Raw genomic sequence first — 18,126 nt, forward strand, 5'->3', positions numbered from 1 at the left:
GACTTTCATTATTTCCAGAACTTAATGAAAACTACTAGGGACAGAGACCATGGCAAAGTTCATGATTTAATTTATTCTCTCACTAACAACAACCACAAACTCCAACACTAACATCAAGTACTAACTTCAGCACAAATGACAAACACTAACAACAAGTACAAACTCCAACACTAACGACAAAAATAAATGTCCTCACTTCTTAACAAAGTAATATGTGCTTCTTACATCACCATAGCTCAAACGTTTCTTTTCAAACATCGATTGAAACTTATTTTGAGCCATTGGCTTTAGTCTCTTTTTCTTCAAATACGCCAAGAAATCTTCTTCACATCTTTTCACTTCATAGCCTTCTTTAAACTCCTCCTTGTTAAGTTCTATGAAATCCTTTATCTCATTCTTTGTTGCAATGGCTTCTTCACGAACGACATCGTGAACTATTTCATCATTGCATTCATGTATGACCTCCTTACTATTCTCATGAACTATTTCATCACTGTTCTCATGTATGACCTCCTCACTGTTCTCATGAACTATTTCATCACTGTTCTCATGTATGACCTCCTCACTGTTCTCATGAACTATTTCATCACTGTTCTCATGTATGACCTCCTCACTGTTCTCATGAACTATTTCATCACTGTTCTCATGTATGACCTCCTCACTGTTCTCATGAACTATTTCATTGCATTCATGTATGACCTCCTCACTGTTCTCATGAACTATTTCAACACTGTTCTCATGAACGACCTCCTTACTGTCTTTCATAAGCGTTTCAAAGTCTCCTTTACTCATTACTTCAATCTCATGCTGTTCACAGTAGTACTTAAACTCACTGTATATGTCTTTGTTGTATGTTATATTGCTTCCCATGTACTCCATGAATTTTTCAAGCACTTCCTCATAATTCACTGTTTCTTTCTTTCCACGACCTTCTAATATCATACTTGCTTCGTAAATATAACTTCTTGCAGAACCGTCTCGCTTTCTACTTCTCTTCACAAATTCTCTCATCTTGCCACCAAATACATTTGAACTACATGCAAAGAATTCATTCTCCTTCGCAAATTCTTTATATCTTCTGTAGCACTCTGTACAATTCCATCCGGATACAAACTTTTCATAGAACTCCTCGTAAAACATTTGGTAAGGTGTTTTGTTCATTTCGATGAGTTCTTGTTTAGCCCTGGTGAATGGTATCTTCCTTACATCAAATTCACTTAAATCTTTCTTCATGAAGTACGTCAGTAAGTTTGAATAAAACTCTTCATTAAAGCTTTCAATGAGATTGAGAAATATTCGTAATTTCCTTTGTATCTGCTGCTTACGTCAATGACAACAAATCTTCTGTCGTCTTTATCAATCTTTACTGAGTTGAAGTTGTTAGATATCATGATGATATTACAAACATTCTCTATCTTTCTTACTGGCTGACACTTCTGATTTAAGTCCAACTGAGTCTCTGTTACTATTGACTTTAGTGCGTCGTGGTTCATGACCTTAGACGTATCGCATGAGCTTAGTTCATTGCATACGATGAGCTTCATGTTCTCAATAGCAGCATTGAATCTACCAACCACATTCTCTATTGCCGTTATATTATTGTTGGCGTACTTGCTAATGAGCTCGCATAGAACATTACTAAGTACATTCTTACCAGTTCCTTGCTTTCCTATTAACAAAAGTACTGTTCCAGTCTTTCCACAAGGATTTTGAACGATGTAGGCGAACCAGTTCAAAACATACTCATAAAGCTCTTCATCCTCATTACATATTACATCGTGAACATGTTTCAAATATCCTTCAATAACGTTCTCATCTACTTCATTCAGTACCTCATACTCATATCCTCTGAAATAGCTGTAAATGTCATCTCTTTCGTCAAAGAATCTCATGCCTGACTTCATAAGATAGTTCTTGTTCTGACCCGCTTCATAAATCATCAGTGCGTTCACATCCTTCTCCTCAATACGTCCTACATAAACACTCTTCATGAGCTTATTGAATTCCTTGCTATCTACTGACACAAGTGTTGTTGTGTCTCGTATTCCATCATAATCTTTCACTAGATATGTCATACGTGCTCCGTCAATAACAACAACACATCTTCTTAAGTCATTTATAACACTAGCTATGTCAATACCTTCTTCACTCATGTACTTATTTTTCCTCAAGTCCTTTAGTGTGAAAGTGTCTCTAAGTTCTATTTCAAGCAATTCATTTACACATCCTTTGCAATACTTCTCTATAAAATATTTCTGTCGTTCTTTACTAAGTTTCTTAACAGCTCTGAAGAACCATGTGTTTTGACTCAAACATCCTTCACAACTTCTCTCATTCATTCCTAGTTCTTTCATGTCATTATCTTCAACCTCTATGGTCTCATTGACTAAGGTCAAAGGGTTCTTAGTCATTGCTGGTCTTATCTGAAACAATGTTTGTGCAACAGGTTTAACTAGTTCAGCAACGTCCTTCCTTAATATGAATAGCTGTTTCCACTCATCTTTGCTAACAGTTCTTTCATAACCACTGACAGTAATGATTTCATTTGCTGACCTTAGACACTTATGTTCTATCATTTGTATTGCTTTTGTGTAAGGCTTTCGTGAGCATAGGTTGTATATGTCATTCCTGCAATGTTCATTCATGCCAATAGTACTAAATCCTTTCTTTGCTGTTGAGTGCATAATATCCATTAGTTCCGTGTTCGTATTGCTGTCTCATAAAATACAACAAGACCTTTGTCATCTATGACGTACTTACCGAAAACATTGCTTATATTCTTTAACCATGAAATAACATCCTCATTCATGCTGTCAAACATGAAGTAAGGTCTTACATACTCTTCACTTATAAGATACTCCACAAAGTACTTGTTAAGCTCTATGTCCTCGTGAGCGATTTCATTAGGTTTGATATTAGTTCCTTTTGTCATTGCTGTCATGTACTTCACTCTCATAGTTCCTTTCAATAGCGTAAAAGTACTTCATTGTTTCATAACTGCTCTAAATTCTGTTCAAAATTCGTACAACATAACTTTTTAACATTAGTGAAAGAACATGAGCGAAACAACAACATCTAACATTACAGAAGAAGTCAATGACAATGCCGATGAAAACATTACAGAAGGAGCTAGTGAAAATATTGACGAGTTCAGTGAGGAAGAAGATATTGAGGACGTCAATGAGAACGTTAGTGGGGAACAAACTCAATGGGAAACATTGAGAAATCATGAAGATTATGAGATTTGTACGACATATCCTTTTACTATTCGTCGAAAGAAAGACAAACATATTAAGAGTGAATGCTTAAATAATCATGGTTATATTGAGCTTAGTTTAAACAACAAAACACATTTAAAGCATAGAATTATTGCAGAACAGTGGATTGAAATCCAAACAATTTGAAAGAAATAGACCATATAAATCATGATAGAACGGACAACAGAATCTCAAACCTTCGTTGGTGTTCTAGATCTGAAAACAATAGAGATAAAAGCAAGTATGGCGATATAGTTTATGAGTTCGTTGATGAAATATCTGACGAAGCTGTTGAAATAACAGATTATGGTAAGCATTCGTTTGAGTTCTACTACTATGTTGAGAATGAGGACGCATTCTATTACTATACAGGTCTTAACTATCGAAAAACTTCATATAAACTTTACAAAAACAGGTGCTGCTTATGTTGTATGATAGATACAGAAAACAAGAGTGTAATCTTATGCATAAACAAATTCAAACGCTTGTACGGCTTCATGTAGGACAAACATTATTTTTCAACACTAACGCCAACACGTAGGACAAACATTCATGACTAACATTACTGTATAACATAAATGTTTTGTCATGACTTCATCGTATATGTTTTGTCATGATTTCATCGTATATGTTTTGTCATGATTTCATCGTATATGTTTTGTCATGATTTCATCGTATATGTTTTGTCATGATTTCATCGTAATGAACGTATATGTTTTGTCATGACTTCATCGTTAATGCTTTGTCAAAACTTCATCGTATATGTTTTGTCATGACTTCTTCATCGTATATGTTTTGTCATGACTTCTTCGTAATGAACGTAAATGTTTTGTCATGATTTCATCGTATATGTTTTGTCATGATTTCATCGTATATGTTTTGTCATGATTTCATCGTAATGAACGTATATGTTTTGTCATGATTTCATCGTATATGTTTTGTCATGACTTCTTCATAATGAACGTAAATGTTTTGTCATGATTTCATCGTATATGTTTTGTCATGACTTCATCGTAATGAGCGTAAATGTTTTGTCATGATTTCATCGTAAATGTTTTGTCATGACTTCATCGTTAATGCTTTGTCAAAACTTCATCGTATATGTTTTGTCATGACTTCTTCATCGTATATGTTTTGTCATGACTTCTTCGTAATGAACGTAAATGTTTTGTCATGATTTCATCGTATATGTTTTGTCATGATTTCATCGTATATGTTTTGTCATGATTTCATCGTATATGTTTTGTCATGATTTCATCGTAATGAACGTATATGTTTTGTCATGACTTCATCGTAATGAGCGTAAATGTTTTGTCATGACTTCTTCATAATGAACGTAAATGTTTTGTCATGATTTCATCGTATATGTTTTGTCATGATTTCATCGTAATGAGCGTAAATGTTTTGTCATAACTTCATCGTAATGAGCGTAAATGTTTTGTCATGATTTCATCGTATATGTTTTGTCATGATTTCATCGTATATGTTTTGTCATGATTTAATCGTAAATGTTTTGTCATGACTTCATCGTAATGAGCGTAAATGTTTTGTCATGACTTCATCGTTAATGCTTTGTCAAAACTTCATCGTATATGTTTTGTCATGACTTCTTCATCGTATATGTTTTGTCATGACTTCTTCGTAATGAACGTAAATGTTTTGTCATGATTTCATCGTATATGTTTTGTCATGATTTCATCGTAATGAGCGTAAATGTTTTGTCATGATTTCATCGTATATGTTTTGTCATGATTTCATCGTATATGTTTTGTCATGATTTCATCGTATATGTTTTGTCATGATTTCATCGTATATGTTTTGTCATGATTTCATCGTAATGAACGTATATGTTTTGTCATGACTTCATCGTTAATGCTTTGTCAAAACTTCATCGTATATGTTTTGTCATGACTTCTTCATCGTATATGTTTTGTCATGACTTCTTCGTAATGAACGTAAATGTTTTGTCATGATTTCATCGTATATGTTTTGTCATGATTTCATCGTATATGTTTTGTCATGATTTCATCGTAATGAACGTATATGTTTTGTCATGATTTCATCGTATATGTTTTGTCATGACTTCTTCATAATGAACGTAAATGTTTTGTCATGATTTCATCGTATATGTTTTGTCATGACTTCATCGTAATGAGCGTAAATGTTTTGTCATGATTTCATCGTAAATGTTTTGTCATGACTTCATCGTTAATGCTTTGTCAAAACTTCATCGTATATGTTTTGTCATGACTTCTTCATCGTATATGTTTTGTCATGACTTCTTCGTAATGAACGTAAATGTTTTGTCATGATTTCATCGTATATGTTTTGTCATGATTTCATCGTATATGTTTTGTCATGATTTCATCGTATATGTTTTGTCATGATTTCATCGTAATGAACGTATATGTTTTGTCATGACTTCATCGTAATGAGCGTAAATGTTTTGTCATGACTTCTTCATAATGAACGTAAATGTTTTGTCATGATTTCATCGTATATGTTTTGTCATGATTTCATCGTAATGAGCGTAAATGTTTTGTCATAACTTCATCGTAATGAGCGTAAATGTTTTGTCATGATTTCATCGTATATGTTTTGTCATGATTTCATCGTATATGTTTTGTCATGATTTAATCGTAAATGTTTTGTCATGACTTCATCGTAATGAGCGTAAATGTTTTGTCATGACTTCATCGTTAATGCTTTGTCAAAACTTCATCGTATATGTTTTGTCATGACTTCTTCATCGTATATGTTTTGTCATGACTTCTTCGTAATGAACGTAAATGTTTTGTCATGATTTCATCGTATATGTTTTGTCATGATTTCATCGTATATGTTTTGTCATGATTTCATCGTATATGTTTTGTCATGATTTCATCGTAATGAACGTATATGTTTTGTCATGACTTCATCGTAATGAGCGTAAATGTTTTGTCATGACTTCATCGTATATGTTTTGTCATGATTTCATCGTATATGTTTTGTCATGATTTCATCGTAAATGTTTTGTCATGACTTCTTCGTAAATGTTTTGTCATGATTTCATCGTAAATGTTTTGTCATGACTTCATCGTTAATGCTTTGTCAAAACTTCATCGTATATGTTTTGTCATGACTTCTTCATCGTATATGTTTTGTCATGACTTCTTCGTAATGAACGTAAATGTTTTGTCATGATTTCATCGTATATGTTTTGTCATGACTTCATCGAAACTAAACGTATATGCTTTGTCATGACTTCATCGTAAATGTTTTGTCATGACTTCTTCATCGTAATGAGTGTAAATGACCCAAAAATAATGTTTATATTAAAATGTTAGATCTAACACCTTTTCTAACATGTTTTCTAACATGTTTTGTGAAGAATATAACAACCGCCGGAATTCAGACGGTTGCTTTTTATACAAAATTCATGCAGGAAATTCTTGAGTTTTGGTTGAAAGAATACGGTGGAGCCAAAAGTGGCTCGACCTCAAAACAAACATTTATGAGCTTACTAAGGCGTTATGAATGAATTCAAAGTATTTGCATACATCCTGACCTCGTTCATTTTGTTGCTGAATGGTGCTCTGTAAAGTATGCATTTTATGTCAAAGATATTATGGACTCCATAGACAAGAAAGTTCATGAGAAGTTAGATGAAGAAGAACTCGAAGATACAGTAGAGAATGCAAAACATTTTTGACGAAGTGAAGATCTTCACTTCGTCAAAATGTGATGCAAAAACAAGCATTTTATGAACTTACTAAGGCGTTATGAATGAATTCAAAGTATTTGCATACATCCTGACCTCGTTCATTTTGTTGTTGAATTCAGCAAAAATAATGTTTAGGGTAGATGGTTTTTAGGTGTCACTACGTCACCATGTCACCAGGTTAATTAACTTCTCTTAAAATTACTGACAACATGACATTTAGACAACAGTCCAGGAAATAAACTTCATCGTAAATGTTTGGTCAAAACTTCATCGTATATGTTTTGTCATGATTTCATCGTATATGCTTTGTCAAAACTTCATCGTAAATGTTTTGTCAAAACTTCTTCGTAAATGTTTTGTCAAGACTTCATCGTAAATGTTTTGTCAAAACTTCTTCGTAAATGTTTTGTCAAGACTTCTTCATCATAATGAGTGTAAATGACCCAAAAATAATGTTTACGTTAATGGTTTCAGGTTATTCAATAATTAATTATTTTTGAAGAACTGAGGGTGTTACCATGTTACCATGTGCTACCAGGTTAATGAACTTCTCTGAAAAAGTGTGACAACATGACATTTTGACAACAACACAGGAGGAAGGCAGTTATGAAGCATTTTTGAAGAACTGAAGGTGCTACCATGTTACCATGTGCTACCAGGTTAATTAACTTCTCTGAAAAAGTGTGACAACATGACATTTTGACAACAACACAGGAGGAAGGCAGTTATGAAGCATTTTTGAAGAACTGAAGGTGCTACCATGTTACCATGTGCTACCAGGTTAATTAACTTCTCTGAAAAAGTGTGACAACATGACATTTTGACAACAACACAGGAAATAAATGTTTACGTAAATGTTTTGTCATGATTTCATCGTAATGAGTGTAAATGATCCAAAAATAATGTTTAGGTGAAGAGGTGAGATCTCACCTCTTTTCTCACCTCATTGAATTTTCATGATTTCTTCGTATATGCTTTGTCAAACATGAACGTAAATGATTTGTCATGATTTCATCGTATATGCTTTGTCAAACATGAACGTATATGCTTTGTCGAAACTTCTTCATCGTAATGAGTGTAAATGATCCAAAAATAATGTTTAGGTGAAGAGGTGAGATCTCACCTCTTTTCTCACCTCTTTTCTCACCTCATTGAATTTTCATGATTTCTTCGTATATGCTTTGTCAAACATGAACGTAAATGATTTGTCAAGACTTCATCGTAATGAGCGTACATCAGACAAAAATATATTTTAGGTGAAGAGGTGAGATCTCACCTCTTTTCTCACCTCTTTTCTCACCTCAGCCGCTAAGCGGCGAGACCCAAAGGGTCTTGAATTTTCATGACTTCTTCATTGTAATGAGCGTATATGCTTTGTCATGATTTCATCGTAAATGATTTGTCAAACATGAACGTAAATGATTTGTCAAAACTTCATCGTATATGCTTTGTCAAGACTTCTTCATCGTAATGAGCGTAAATGTTTTGTCATGATTTCATCGTATATGCTTTGTCAAACATGAACGTAAATGATTTGTCAAACATGAACGTAAATGTTTTGTCATGATTTCATCGTATATGCTTTGTCAAGACTTCTTCATCGTAATGAACGTAAATGATTTGTCAAAACTTCATCGTATATGCTTTGTCAAACATGAACGTAAATGATTTGTCGAAACTTCATCGTATATGTTTTGTCATGACTTCTTCGTACATGTTTTGTCATGACTTCTTCATCGTAATGAACGTATATGCTTTGTCAAACATGAACGTAAATGATTTGTCATGATTTCATCGTATATGCTTTGTCAAACATGAACGTATATGCTTTGTCGAAACTTCTTCATCGTAATGAGTGTAAATGTTTTGTCATGATTTCTTCGTTTATGTTTTGTCATGATTTCATCGTATATGTTTTGTCAAGACTTCATCGTAATGAGCGTAAATCAGACAAAAATATATTTTAGGTGAAGAGGTGAGATCTCACCTCTTTTCTCACCTCTTTTCTCACCTCATGAATTTTCATGACTTCTTCATCGTATATGCTTTGTCAAACATGAACGTATATGCTTTGTCAAACATGAACGTAAATGTTTTGTCAAGACTTCATCGTAATGAGTGTAAATGATCCAAAAATAATGTTTATGTTAGAATGTTAGATCTAACACCTTTTCTAACATGTTTTCTCACCTCATGAATTTTCATGACTTCTTCATCGTAATGAGCGTAAACTCTTTGTCAAACATGAGCGTAAATGTTTTGTCATGATTTCTTCGTATATGTTTTGTCATGACTTCATCGTAAATGTTTTGTCATGACTTCTTCATCGTAATGAGCGTAAATGTTTTGTCAAACATGAGCGTAAATGTTTTGTCATGATTTCTTCGTATATGTTTTGTCATGACTTCATCGTAAATGTTTTGTCAAGACTTCTTCATCGTAATGAGTGTAAATGATCCAAAAATAATGTTTATGTTAGAATGTTAGATCTAACACCTTTTCTAACATGTTTTCTAACATGGAGGATTTCATTAGATATACACATCTACCTTCATTTCATTCTATACACAATTTACATCATAGACGATTTAATAGATATAATACTTTACTGTTTCATCTGATATAAATATTATTTGGTGAAAGTATCCTAAAAATATTTGATGGACTTTAACTAAAATAATGTTTAGGGAAGAATGTGTATATCTAATGAAATCCTCCATGTTAGAAAACATGTTAGAAAAGGTGTTAGATCTAACATTCTAACATAAACATTATTTTTGGATCATTTACACTCATTACGATGAAGAAGTCTTGACAAAACATTTACGATGAAGTCATGACAAAACATATACGAAGAAATCATGACAAAACATTTACGCTCATTACGATGAAATCATGACAAAACATATACGATGAAATCATGACAAAACATTTACGTTCATTACGAAGAAGTCATGACAAAACATATACGATGAAGAAGTCATGACAAAACATATACGATGAAGTTTTGACAAAGCATTAACGATGAAGTCATGACAAAACATTTACGATGAAATCATGACAAAACATTTACGCTCATTACGATGAAATCATGACAAAACATATACGATGAAATCATGACAAAACATTTACGTTCATTACGAAGAAGTCATGACAAAACATATACGATGAAGAAGTCATGACAAAACATATACGATGAAGTTTTGACAAAGCATTAACGATGAAGTCATGACAAAACATTTACGATGAAATCATGACAAAACATATACGATGAAGTCATGACAAAACATATACGTTCATTACGATTAAATCATGACAAAACATATACGATGAAATCATGACAAAACATATACGATGAAATCATGACAAAACATTTACGATGAAATCATGACAAAACATTTACGCTCATTACGATGAAATCATGACAAAACATATACGATGAAATCATGACAAAACATTTACGTTCATTACGAAGAAGTCATGACAAAACATATACGATGAAGAAGTCATGACAAAACATATACGATGAAGTTTTGACAAAGCATTAACGATGAAGTCATGACAAAACATTTACGATGAAATCATGACAAAACATATACGATGAAGTCATGACAAAACATATACGTTCATTACGATTAAATCATGACAAAACATATACGATGAAATCATGACAAAACATATACGATGAAATCATGACAAAACATTTACGCTCATTACGATGAAGTCATGACAAAACATTTATGTTATACAGTAATGTTAGTCATGAATGTTTGTCCTACGTGTTGGCGTTAGTGTTGAAAAATAATGTTTGTCCTACATGAAGCCGTACAAGCGTTTGAATTTGTTTATGCATAAGATTACACTCTTGTTTTCTGTATCTATCATACAAACATAAGCAGCACCTGTTTTTGTAAAGTTTATATGAAGTTTTCGATAGTTAAGACCTGTATAGTAATAGAATGCGTCCTCATTCTCAACATAGTAGTAGAACTCAAACGAATGCTTACCATAATCTGTTATTTCAACAGCTTCGTCAGATATTTCATCAACGAACTCATAAACTATATCGCCATACTTGCTTTTATTTCTATTGTTTTCAGATCTAGAACACCAACGAAGGTTTGAGATTCTGTTGTCCGTTCTATCATGATTTATATGGTCTATTTCTTTCAAATTGTTTGGATTTTCAATCCACTGTTCTGCAATAATTCTATGCTTTAAATGTGTTTTGTTGTTTAAACTAAGCTCAATATAACCATGATTATTTAAGCATTCACTCTTAATATGTTTGTCTTTCTTTCGACGAATAGTAAAAGGATATGTCGTACAAATCTCATAATCTTCATGATTTCTCAATGTTTCCCATTGAGTTTGTTCCCCACTAACGTTCTCATTGACGTCCTCAATATCTTCTTCCTCACTGAACTCGTCAATATTTTCACTAGCTCCTTCTGTAATGTTTTCATCGGCATTGTCATTGACTTCTTCTGTAATGTTAGATGTTGTTGTTTCGCTCATGTTCTTTCACTAATGTTAAAAAGTTATGTTGTACGAATTTTGAACAGAATTTAGAGCAGTTATGAAACAATGAAGTACTTTTACGCTATTGAAAGGAACTATGAGAGTGAAGTACATGACAGCAATGACAAAAGGAACTAATATCAAACCTAATGAAATCGCTCACGAGGACATAGAGCTTAACAAGTACTTTGTGGAGTATCTTATAAGTGAAGAGTATGTAAGACCTTACTTCATGTTTGACAGCATGAATGAGGATGTTATTTCATGGTTAAAGAATATAAGCAATGTTTTCGGTAAGTACGTCATAGATGACAAAGGTCTTGTTGTATTTTATGAGACAGCAATACGAACACAGGAACTAATGGATATTATGCACTCAACAGCAAAGAAAGGATTTAGTACTATTGGCATGAATGAACATTGCAGGAATGACATATACAACCTATGCTCACGAAAGCCTTACACAAAAGCAATACAAATGATAGAACATAAGTGTCTAAGGTCAGCAAATGAAATCATTACTGTCAGTGGTTATGAAAGAACTGTTAGCAAAGATGAGTGGAAACAGCTATTCATATTAAGGAAGGACGTTGCTGAACTAGTTAAACCTGTTGCACAAACATTGTTTCAGATAAGACCAGCAATGACTAAGAACCCTTTGACCTTAGTCAATGAGACCATAGAGGTTGAAGATAATGACATGAAAGAACTAGGAATGAATGAGAGAAGTTGTGAAGGATGTTTGAGTCAAAACACATGGTTCTTCAGAGCTGTTAAGAAACTTAGTAAAGAACGACAGAAATATTTTATAGAGAAGTATTGCAAAGGATGTGTAAATGAATTGCTTGAAATAGAACTTAGAGACACTTTCACACTAAAGGACTTGAGGAAAAATAAGTACATGAGTGAAGAAGGTATTGACATAGCTAGTGTTATAAATGACTTAAGAAGATGTGTTGTTGTTATTGACGGAGCACGTATGACATATCTAGTGAAAGATTATGATGGAATACGAGACACAACAACACTTGTGTCAGTAGATAGCAAGGAATTCAATAAGCTCATGAAGAGTGTTTATGTAGGACGTATTGAGGAGAAGGATGTGAACGCACTGATGATTTATGAAGCGGGTCAGAACAAGAACTATCTTATGAAGTCAGGCATGAGATTCTTTGACGAAAGAGATGACATTTACAGCTATTTCAGAGGATATGAGTATGAGGTACTGAATGAAGTAGATGAGAACGTTATTGAAGGATATTTGAAACATGTTCACGATGTCATATGTAATGAGGATGAAGAGCTTTATGAGTATGTTTTGAACTGGTTCGCCTACATCGTTCAAAATCCTTGTGGAAAGACTGGAACAGTACTTTTGTTAATAGGAAAGCAAGGAACTGGTAAGAATGTACTTAGTAATGTTCTATGCGAGCTCATTAGCAAGTACGCCAACAATAATATAACGGCAATAGAGAATGTGGTTGGTAGATTCAATGCTGCTATTGAGAACATGAAGCTCATCGTATGCAATGAACTAAGCTCATGCGATACGTCTAAGGTCATGAACCACGACGCACTAAAGTCAATAGTAACAGAGACTCAGTTGGACTTAAATCAGAAGTGTCAGCCAGTAAGAAAGATAGAGAATGTTTGTAATATCATCATGATATCTAACAACATCAACTCAGTAAAGATTGATAAAGACGACAGAAGATTTGTTGTCATTGACGTAAGCAGCAGATACAAAGGAAATTACGAATATTTCTCAAATCTCATTGAAAGCTTTAATGAAGAGTTTTATTCAAACTTACTGACGTACTTCATGAAGAAAGATTTAAGTGAATTTGATGTAAGGAAGATACCATTCACCAGGGCTAAACAAGAACTCATCGAAATGAACAAAACACCTTACCAAATGTTTTACGAGGAGTTCTATGAAAAGTTTGTATCCGGATGGAATTGTACAGAGTGCTACAGAAGATATAAAGAATTTGCGAAGGAGAATGAATTCTTTGCATGTAGTTCAAATGTATTTGGTGGCAAGATGAGAGAATTTGTGAAGAGAAGTAGAAAGCGAGACGGTTCTGCAAGAAGTTATATTTACGAAGCAAGTATGATATTAGAAGGTCGTGGAAAGAAAGAAACAGTGAATTATGAGGAAGTGCTTGAAAAATTCATGGAGTACATGGGAAGCAATATAACATACAACAAAGACATATACAGTGAGTTTAAGTACTACTGTGAACAGCATGAGATTGAAGTAATGAGTAAAGGAGACTTTGAAACGCTTATGAAAGACAGTAAGGAGGTCGTTCATGAGAACAGTGATGAAATAGTTCATGAGAACAGTGAGGAGGTCATACATGAGAACAGTGATGAAATAGTTCATGAGAACAGTGAGGAGGTCATACATGAGAACAGTGATGAAATAGTTCATGAGAACAGTGAGGAGGTCATACATGAGAACAGTGATGAAATAGTTCATGAGAACAGTGAGGAGGTCATACATGAGAACAGTGATGAAATAGTTCATGAGAACAGTGAGGAGGTCATACATGAGAACAGTGATGAAATAGTTCATGAGAACAGTGAGGAGGTCATACATGAGAACAGTGATGAAATAGTTCATGAGAACAGTGAGGAGGTCATACATGAGAACAGTGATGAAATAGTTCATGAGAACAGTGAGGAGGTCATACATGAGAACAGTGATGAAATAGTTCATGAGAACAGTGAGGAGGTCATACATGAGAACAGTGATGAAATAGTTCATGAGAACAGTGAGGAGGTCATACATGAGAACAGTGATGAAATAGTTCACGATGTCGTTCGTGAAGAAGCCATTGCAACAAAGAATGAGATAAAGGATTTCATAGAACTTAACAAGGAGGAGTTTAAAGAAGGCTATGAAGTGAAAAGATGTGAAGAAGATTTCTTGGCGTATTTGAAGAAAAAGAGACTAAAGCCAATGGCTCAAAATAAGTTTCAATCGATGTTTGAAAAGAAACGTTTGAGCTATGGTGATGTAAGAAGCACATATTACTTTGTTAAGAAGTGAGGACATTTATTTTTGTCGTTAGTGTTGGAGTTTGTACTTGTTGTTAGTGTTTGTCATTTGTGCTGAAGTTAGTACTTGATTAGTGTTGGAGTTTGTGGTTGTTGTTAGTGAGAGAATAAATTAAATCATGAACTTTGCCATGGTCTCTGTCCCTAGTAGTTTTCATTAAGTTCTGGAAATAATGAAAGTCATAAACTTTGCCATGGTCTCTGTCCCTAGTAGTTTTCATTATCTCACAGAGTTAATGAAAGTCATACTTTCTATCAGATGAAGCATGCAGATGAACATAACGAAAGTTAGTGAGTTTGCCACGAGTTATGAATAAAATATTGGCATATTAGATGAGATAGCTGATGAAACAGATGAAGATAAATTAAATCTTGGACTTTGCCACACTCTGTCCCTAGTTCCTCAAAATCCTTGACAACGTTGCTTAGAAATTTTGGTTCAAAACCTCATCTGATTTTAATATGTTATGCTACCTGTTAAGTTTCGCGAGATTATAAATGTCATGGAGTTATATAAAAAGGAGGGACAGCTAGGGACACTGGAAGTACTTGTAAGGCTATCTGTTAAGATTGCATGAAATACTAAAAAGTCATGAAATCCATTATCGCTGTGCTAGCTTCACCTTAGAGTAAAATGACAAATAAAGTCACTGAAGCAATGAAACAAAAGTTTTTGGTAGAATACATTAAATCAGGAACTATTCCAGAAGGTTTTTACATTCATACTATGAAGGATGGTAGAGTTCAGTTTAGAAAGATAAAGCAACCATTAGATAGAGAAGGTATATTAAGGAAGATTAAACTTCATGAGGACAACATTGCTGAACTTAAGAAGAAGTTAGAAGAGTTGGAGAAAGGAAGAGAGTTATAAAGCAATGAATTCAACATGGTTAGAAATGAGGTTAGAAAACGTGTTGGATCTAACATTCTAACATAAACATTATTTTTGTGCTATGTTTTCATACGTGTGAGGGTGGTGATATCATTTATTTTTAAGTTTATTTTTATATAAATGACGAAAACTATTGAGATAACAAACTACAACGGTCATGAGTTCAAGAATTTGTTCTTCGTTCCTCGTGAAAATACATTCTATCAGATACGAGGGAGAAAGGGTAAAGTTAGTTTGAGCGTTTATGACTACAAGCATAATGGAAAGTTTATACAAGCATACGATACAAACGGTAAGCGTGTTTCATTAGCTTTGTCAAAACTTACAGGTATAAACTATGACAGTGATTTTGACCTATATGAAGAAGAAGGTGAGTCAGAAGATTATGAGCTGTTATATGAAGCACAGCAATGGGAGGAGTTGCAATACTTTTGTAAGTGAGAACGTTTATTTTTACATTAGTGAAGTCGTTAGTGTTGTAAAATATACGTTAATGGTTTTGTAAAGTGTCAAATTCACATATAATGGGTAAGGAGGCGCGCAGTGCCACCGTACCCTTGATATGTATACTAACTATGGTATGCCATATAGCTTCTTGAATTTGTTAAGAAGTATTTGAACGTATTTTCCATCTGTATCTCTAGTGTTTACATAAGCATAGCCCGCCTTAGTAAAATATACTTGTAATTTCAATTGTTTCATCTTCTAGTTCGTCGACAAATTCGAATACAATATCTCCAAATTTGCCTTTGTTCTTATTGTTTTCAGAACGAGTGACCCAACGTAAGTTTTCAAGTCTATTGTCGTTTCTTATATGGTTTATATGGTCTACAAAAGGTAAATTGTTAGGATTCAGTATAAAATGAGTTGCAATGACAACATGTTTAAGATAGTGTTTTCCACCCATCTTCATAATAGCATATCCGTCATTTCGCTTAAAACTCTTTTTGTCTTTTTGTTTCTGACTTCAAATGACTCACAACAGTGAATTTCATATTTCTCATCTAACAAACAAGTTTCCCAACGGTCTTCTCCAACAAACTCAGCGTACATTTCAAATAAAAATTTTTTACTTCATGCAATGTTTTATTTCTGTGCCGTCTTCAAGTATGCCCCAGTACTTACGCTTGGAGAGGACATGAACTTCGGAAAATACCTTATCTAGCTTAAAACAGCCCATCTTTTCACCGACCATACCCATTTCAATGAGTTTGTTGTATCCTTCTTCGTTCGTCATGAGTGCGTCAATGTTCTCATAGTAAACCTTCACTTTCGATTTGACTTCGGAGAAGAATTTGTTGTAGTTGTCAAGGACTGCTTTTGCGAACTGAGGGTAAGACCAATGTTCGACAATAGGTTTTAATGTGGTTACTAAGCCACTTTGACCTTGAGTGAATTCGTACTTCAAAACAAAAGGAGAAAACCTTTCAACAAAGTTGTCGACCTTCTCATAATGTTTACTCTTCATCTCTTGAGGTTTCTTAATGGAATATCCCCATGTCGAATTCATAAGCAATTTGAGTGTCATTGCAAGTTTGGGGTTTGAAGCTTTCCTAATATCATACAGTTGTTGTATGACTTTTCCAACTGTATAGTTCCTTCCCGGGAACTCACATCTTTCGTTTGGAATTCCAGTCGGAATATATTGGAAAACCTCATGTATGCAGCGTTAAGGTCGACATAGTATATCTTTTCGTTTGAGTCGAACTTGTCGCAACCAATTGGTCCAGTTTGTGGAAATTCAAGTGAGTCTCTTATCTTCTGAGAAACTTCTCCTGTTATCTCATAAACATCGTCGAAGCAACCTGTTTCATATAAAACCTTCTGACCTAACTCAGATGCTCTCCAATACAATTTGACGTCAATTGGATGTCTCAATGGAAGTTTGTTTATAGCATCTTGAAGTTCTTGCAACCTCATTGGAAGTTCTTCTGGTTCAGGTTGGTATCCGAACATACCAACCCCTTGTGGAACTGTGTACTTCTTTTGTACTAGAACTTTGTCTGGAACAACTTTTGGTCTTGCTAACAATGAAAAGTTTGTTTCGTCTTTTGGTACAAAAGTTTCTGTCAGCTTGTCATCTGGAATTGGTTCCAACAAACCTTTCTCGAAAAGAATGTTTACAGCTCTGACAATGTTGCACTTACTTTTACCAAAGAATGGGTTTGTAAGACTTTCGTTCAACATGAAGTGGTTGTGGACAATTACAATCTTCAACCATGGTAAGTCTTTGTCAACAACATAGTCGTCATGTGAAGAACCTTTAGCTGTAGGTATGTTGACTCGGATATTGACATTTGCCAACGGTGCAATTTTTGCCAATTGACCTCTGAGAATGTACCTTGTCTTCACACATGACTCAAGATACTTCATCTTCTCATCTGTAACAAGACCAGAGTTCCTGAGACATGTAAGAATGCAAGGTTCGTTGACAATTGTTTCAATTGAATTGTAAATTCCATACCTTGTCAAGTCAATGTCAGACTTATTTATGAACGGGAAGTATCCAGCATGTTGTCTGACTGCTTGAGGGTTAGGTTGGTACCATTCGAACTTGACACTTGCAATTCCTTCAATTGCATTCAAAATGTCTGAGTCGGAGTCAACCATTTGTTCTCTCTTTGTAGTCTTGAAAGCGTCAAGAAGTTGTGCGGCTGTTTGTTCATTGCCATGTGCATAGTAAATGT

The 18,126-nt window shown here is 34.0% G+C and overlaps 5 protein-coding genes and 2 pseudogenes across 7 annotated transcripts, besides 5 other annotated features; 3 read left to right on the forward strand and 4 right to left on the reverse strand.

Moving 5' to 3' along the window:
• Window positions 1-1,293: part of a mobile genetic element that runs on past the window's edge.
• Window positions 1-2,435: part of a mobile genetic element that runs on past the window's edge.
• On the reverse strand, window positions 193-2,354 carry TVAGG3_0242890 (annotated as a pseudogene). Its single transcript has one exon. A coding segment is annotated over exon 1 (2,162 nt).
• A 257-nt stretch (window positions 2,436-2,692) lies between the features above and the next one.
• On the reverse strand, window positions 2,693-2,956 carry TVAGG3_0242900 (uncharacterized protein; the record flags this gene model as incomplete). The annotated part of the gene is made up of 1 exon (XM_051227753.1): window positions 2,693-2,956. The coding sequence occupies one exon, from the start codon at window positions 2,954-2,956 to the stop codon at window positions 2,693-2,695; it is 264 nt and encodes an 87-aa protein (XP_051112739.1).
• Window positions 2,957-3,056: 100 nt separating this feature from the next.
• Window positions 3,057-3,404, forward strand: TVAGG3_0242910 (uncharacterized protein; the record flags this gene model as incomplete). Its single annotated transcript, XM_051227754.1, has 1 exon — window positions 3,057-3,404. The coding sequence occupies one exon, from the start codon at window positions 3,057-3,059 to the stop codon at window positions 3,402-3,404; it is 348 nt and encodes a 115-aa protein (XP_051112740.1).
• Window positions 3,405-10,773: 7,369 nt separating this feature from the next.
• TVAGG3_0242920 (HNH endonuclease family) lies at window positions 10,774-11,478 on the reverse strand (the record flags this gene model as incomplete). Its single annotated transcript, XM_051227755.1, has 1 exon — window positions 10,774-11,478. The coding sequence occupies one exon, from the start codon at window positions 11,476-11,478 to the stop codon at window positions 10,774-10,776; it is 705 nt and encodes a 234-aa protein (XP_051112741.1).
• A 622-nt stretch (window positions 11,479-12,100) lies between these two features.
• Window positions 12,101-16,014: a mobile genetic element.
• TVAGG3_0242940 (uncharacterized protein) lies at window positions 15,182-15,418 on the forward strand (the record flags this gene model as incomplete). Its single annotated transcript, XM_001330432.2, has 1 exon — window positions 15,182-15,418. One exon carries the CDS (start codon window positions 15,182-15,184, stop codon window positions 15,416-15,418), a length of 237 nt encoding a protein of 78 aa, XP_001330467.2.
• Window positions 15,419-15,559: a terminal%2Cinverted (terminal inverted repeat of Maverick transposon ID:TVAGG3_0242930).
• Window positions 15,560-15,880, forward strand: TVAGG3_0242950 (uncharacterized protein; the record flags this gene model as incomplete). Its single annotated transcript, XM_001330431.2, has 1 exon — window positions 15,560-15,880. One exon carries the CDS (start codon window positions 15,560-15,562, stop codon window positions 15,878-15,880), a length of 321 nt encoding a protein of 106 aa, XP_001330466.2.
• Window positions 16,015-16,508: 494 nt separating the features above from the next.
• Window positions 16,509-17,263, reverse strand: TVAGG3_0242960 (annotated as a pseudogene). Its single transcript has one exon. A coding segment is annotated over exon 1 (755 nt).
• A 297-nt stretch (window positions 17,264-17,560) lies between these two features.
• Window positions 17,561-18,126: part of a mobile genetic element that runs on past the window's edge.

The sequence above is a fragment of the Trichomonas vaginalis genome, chromosome IV, assembly GCF_026262505.1.
Source record: "Trichomonas vaginalis G3 chromosome IV, whole genome shotgun sequence".
Classification (NCBI taxonomy): domain Eukaryota; phylum Parabasalia; order Trichomonadida; family Trichomonadidae; genus Trichomonas; species Trichomonas vaginalis.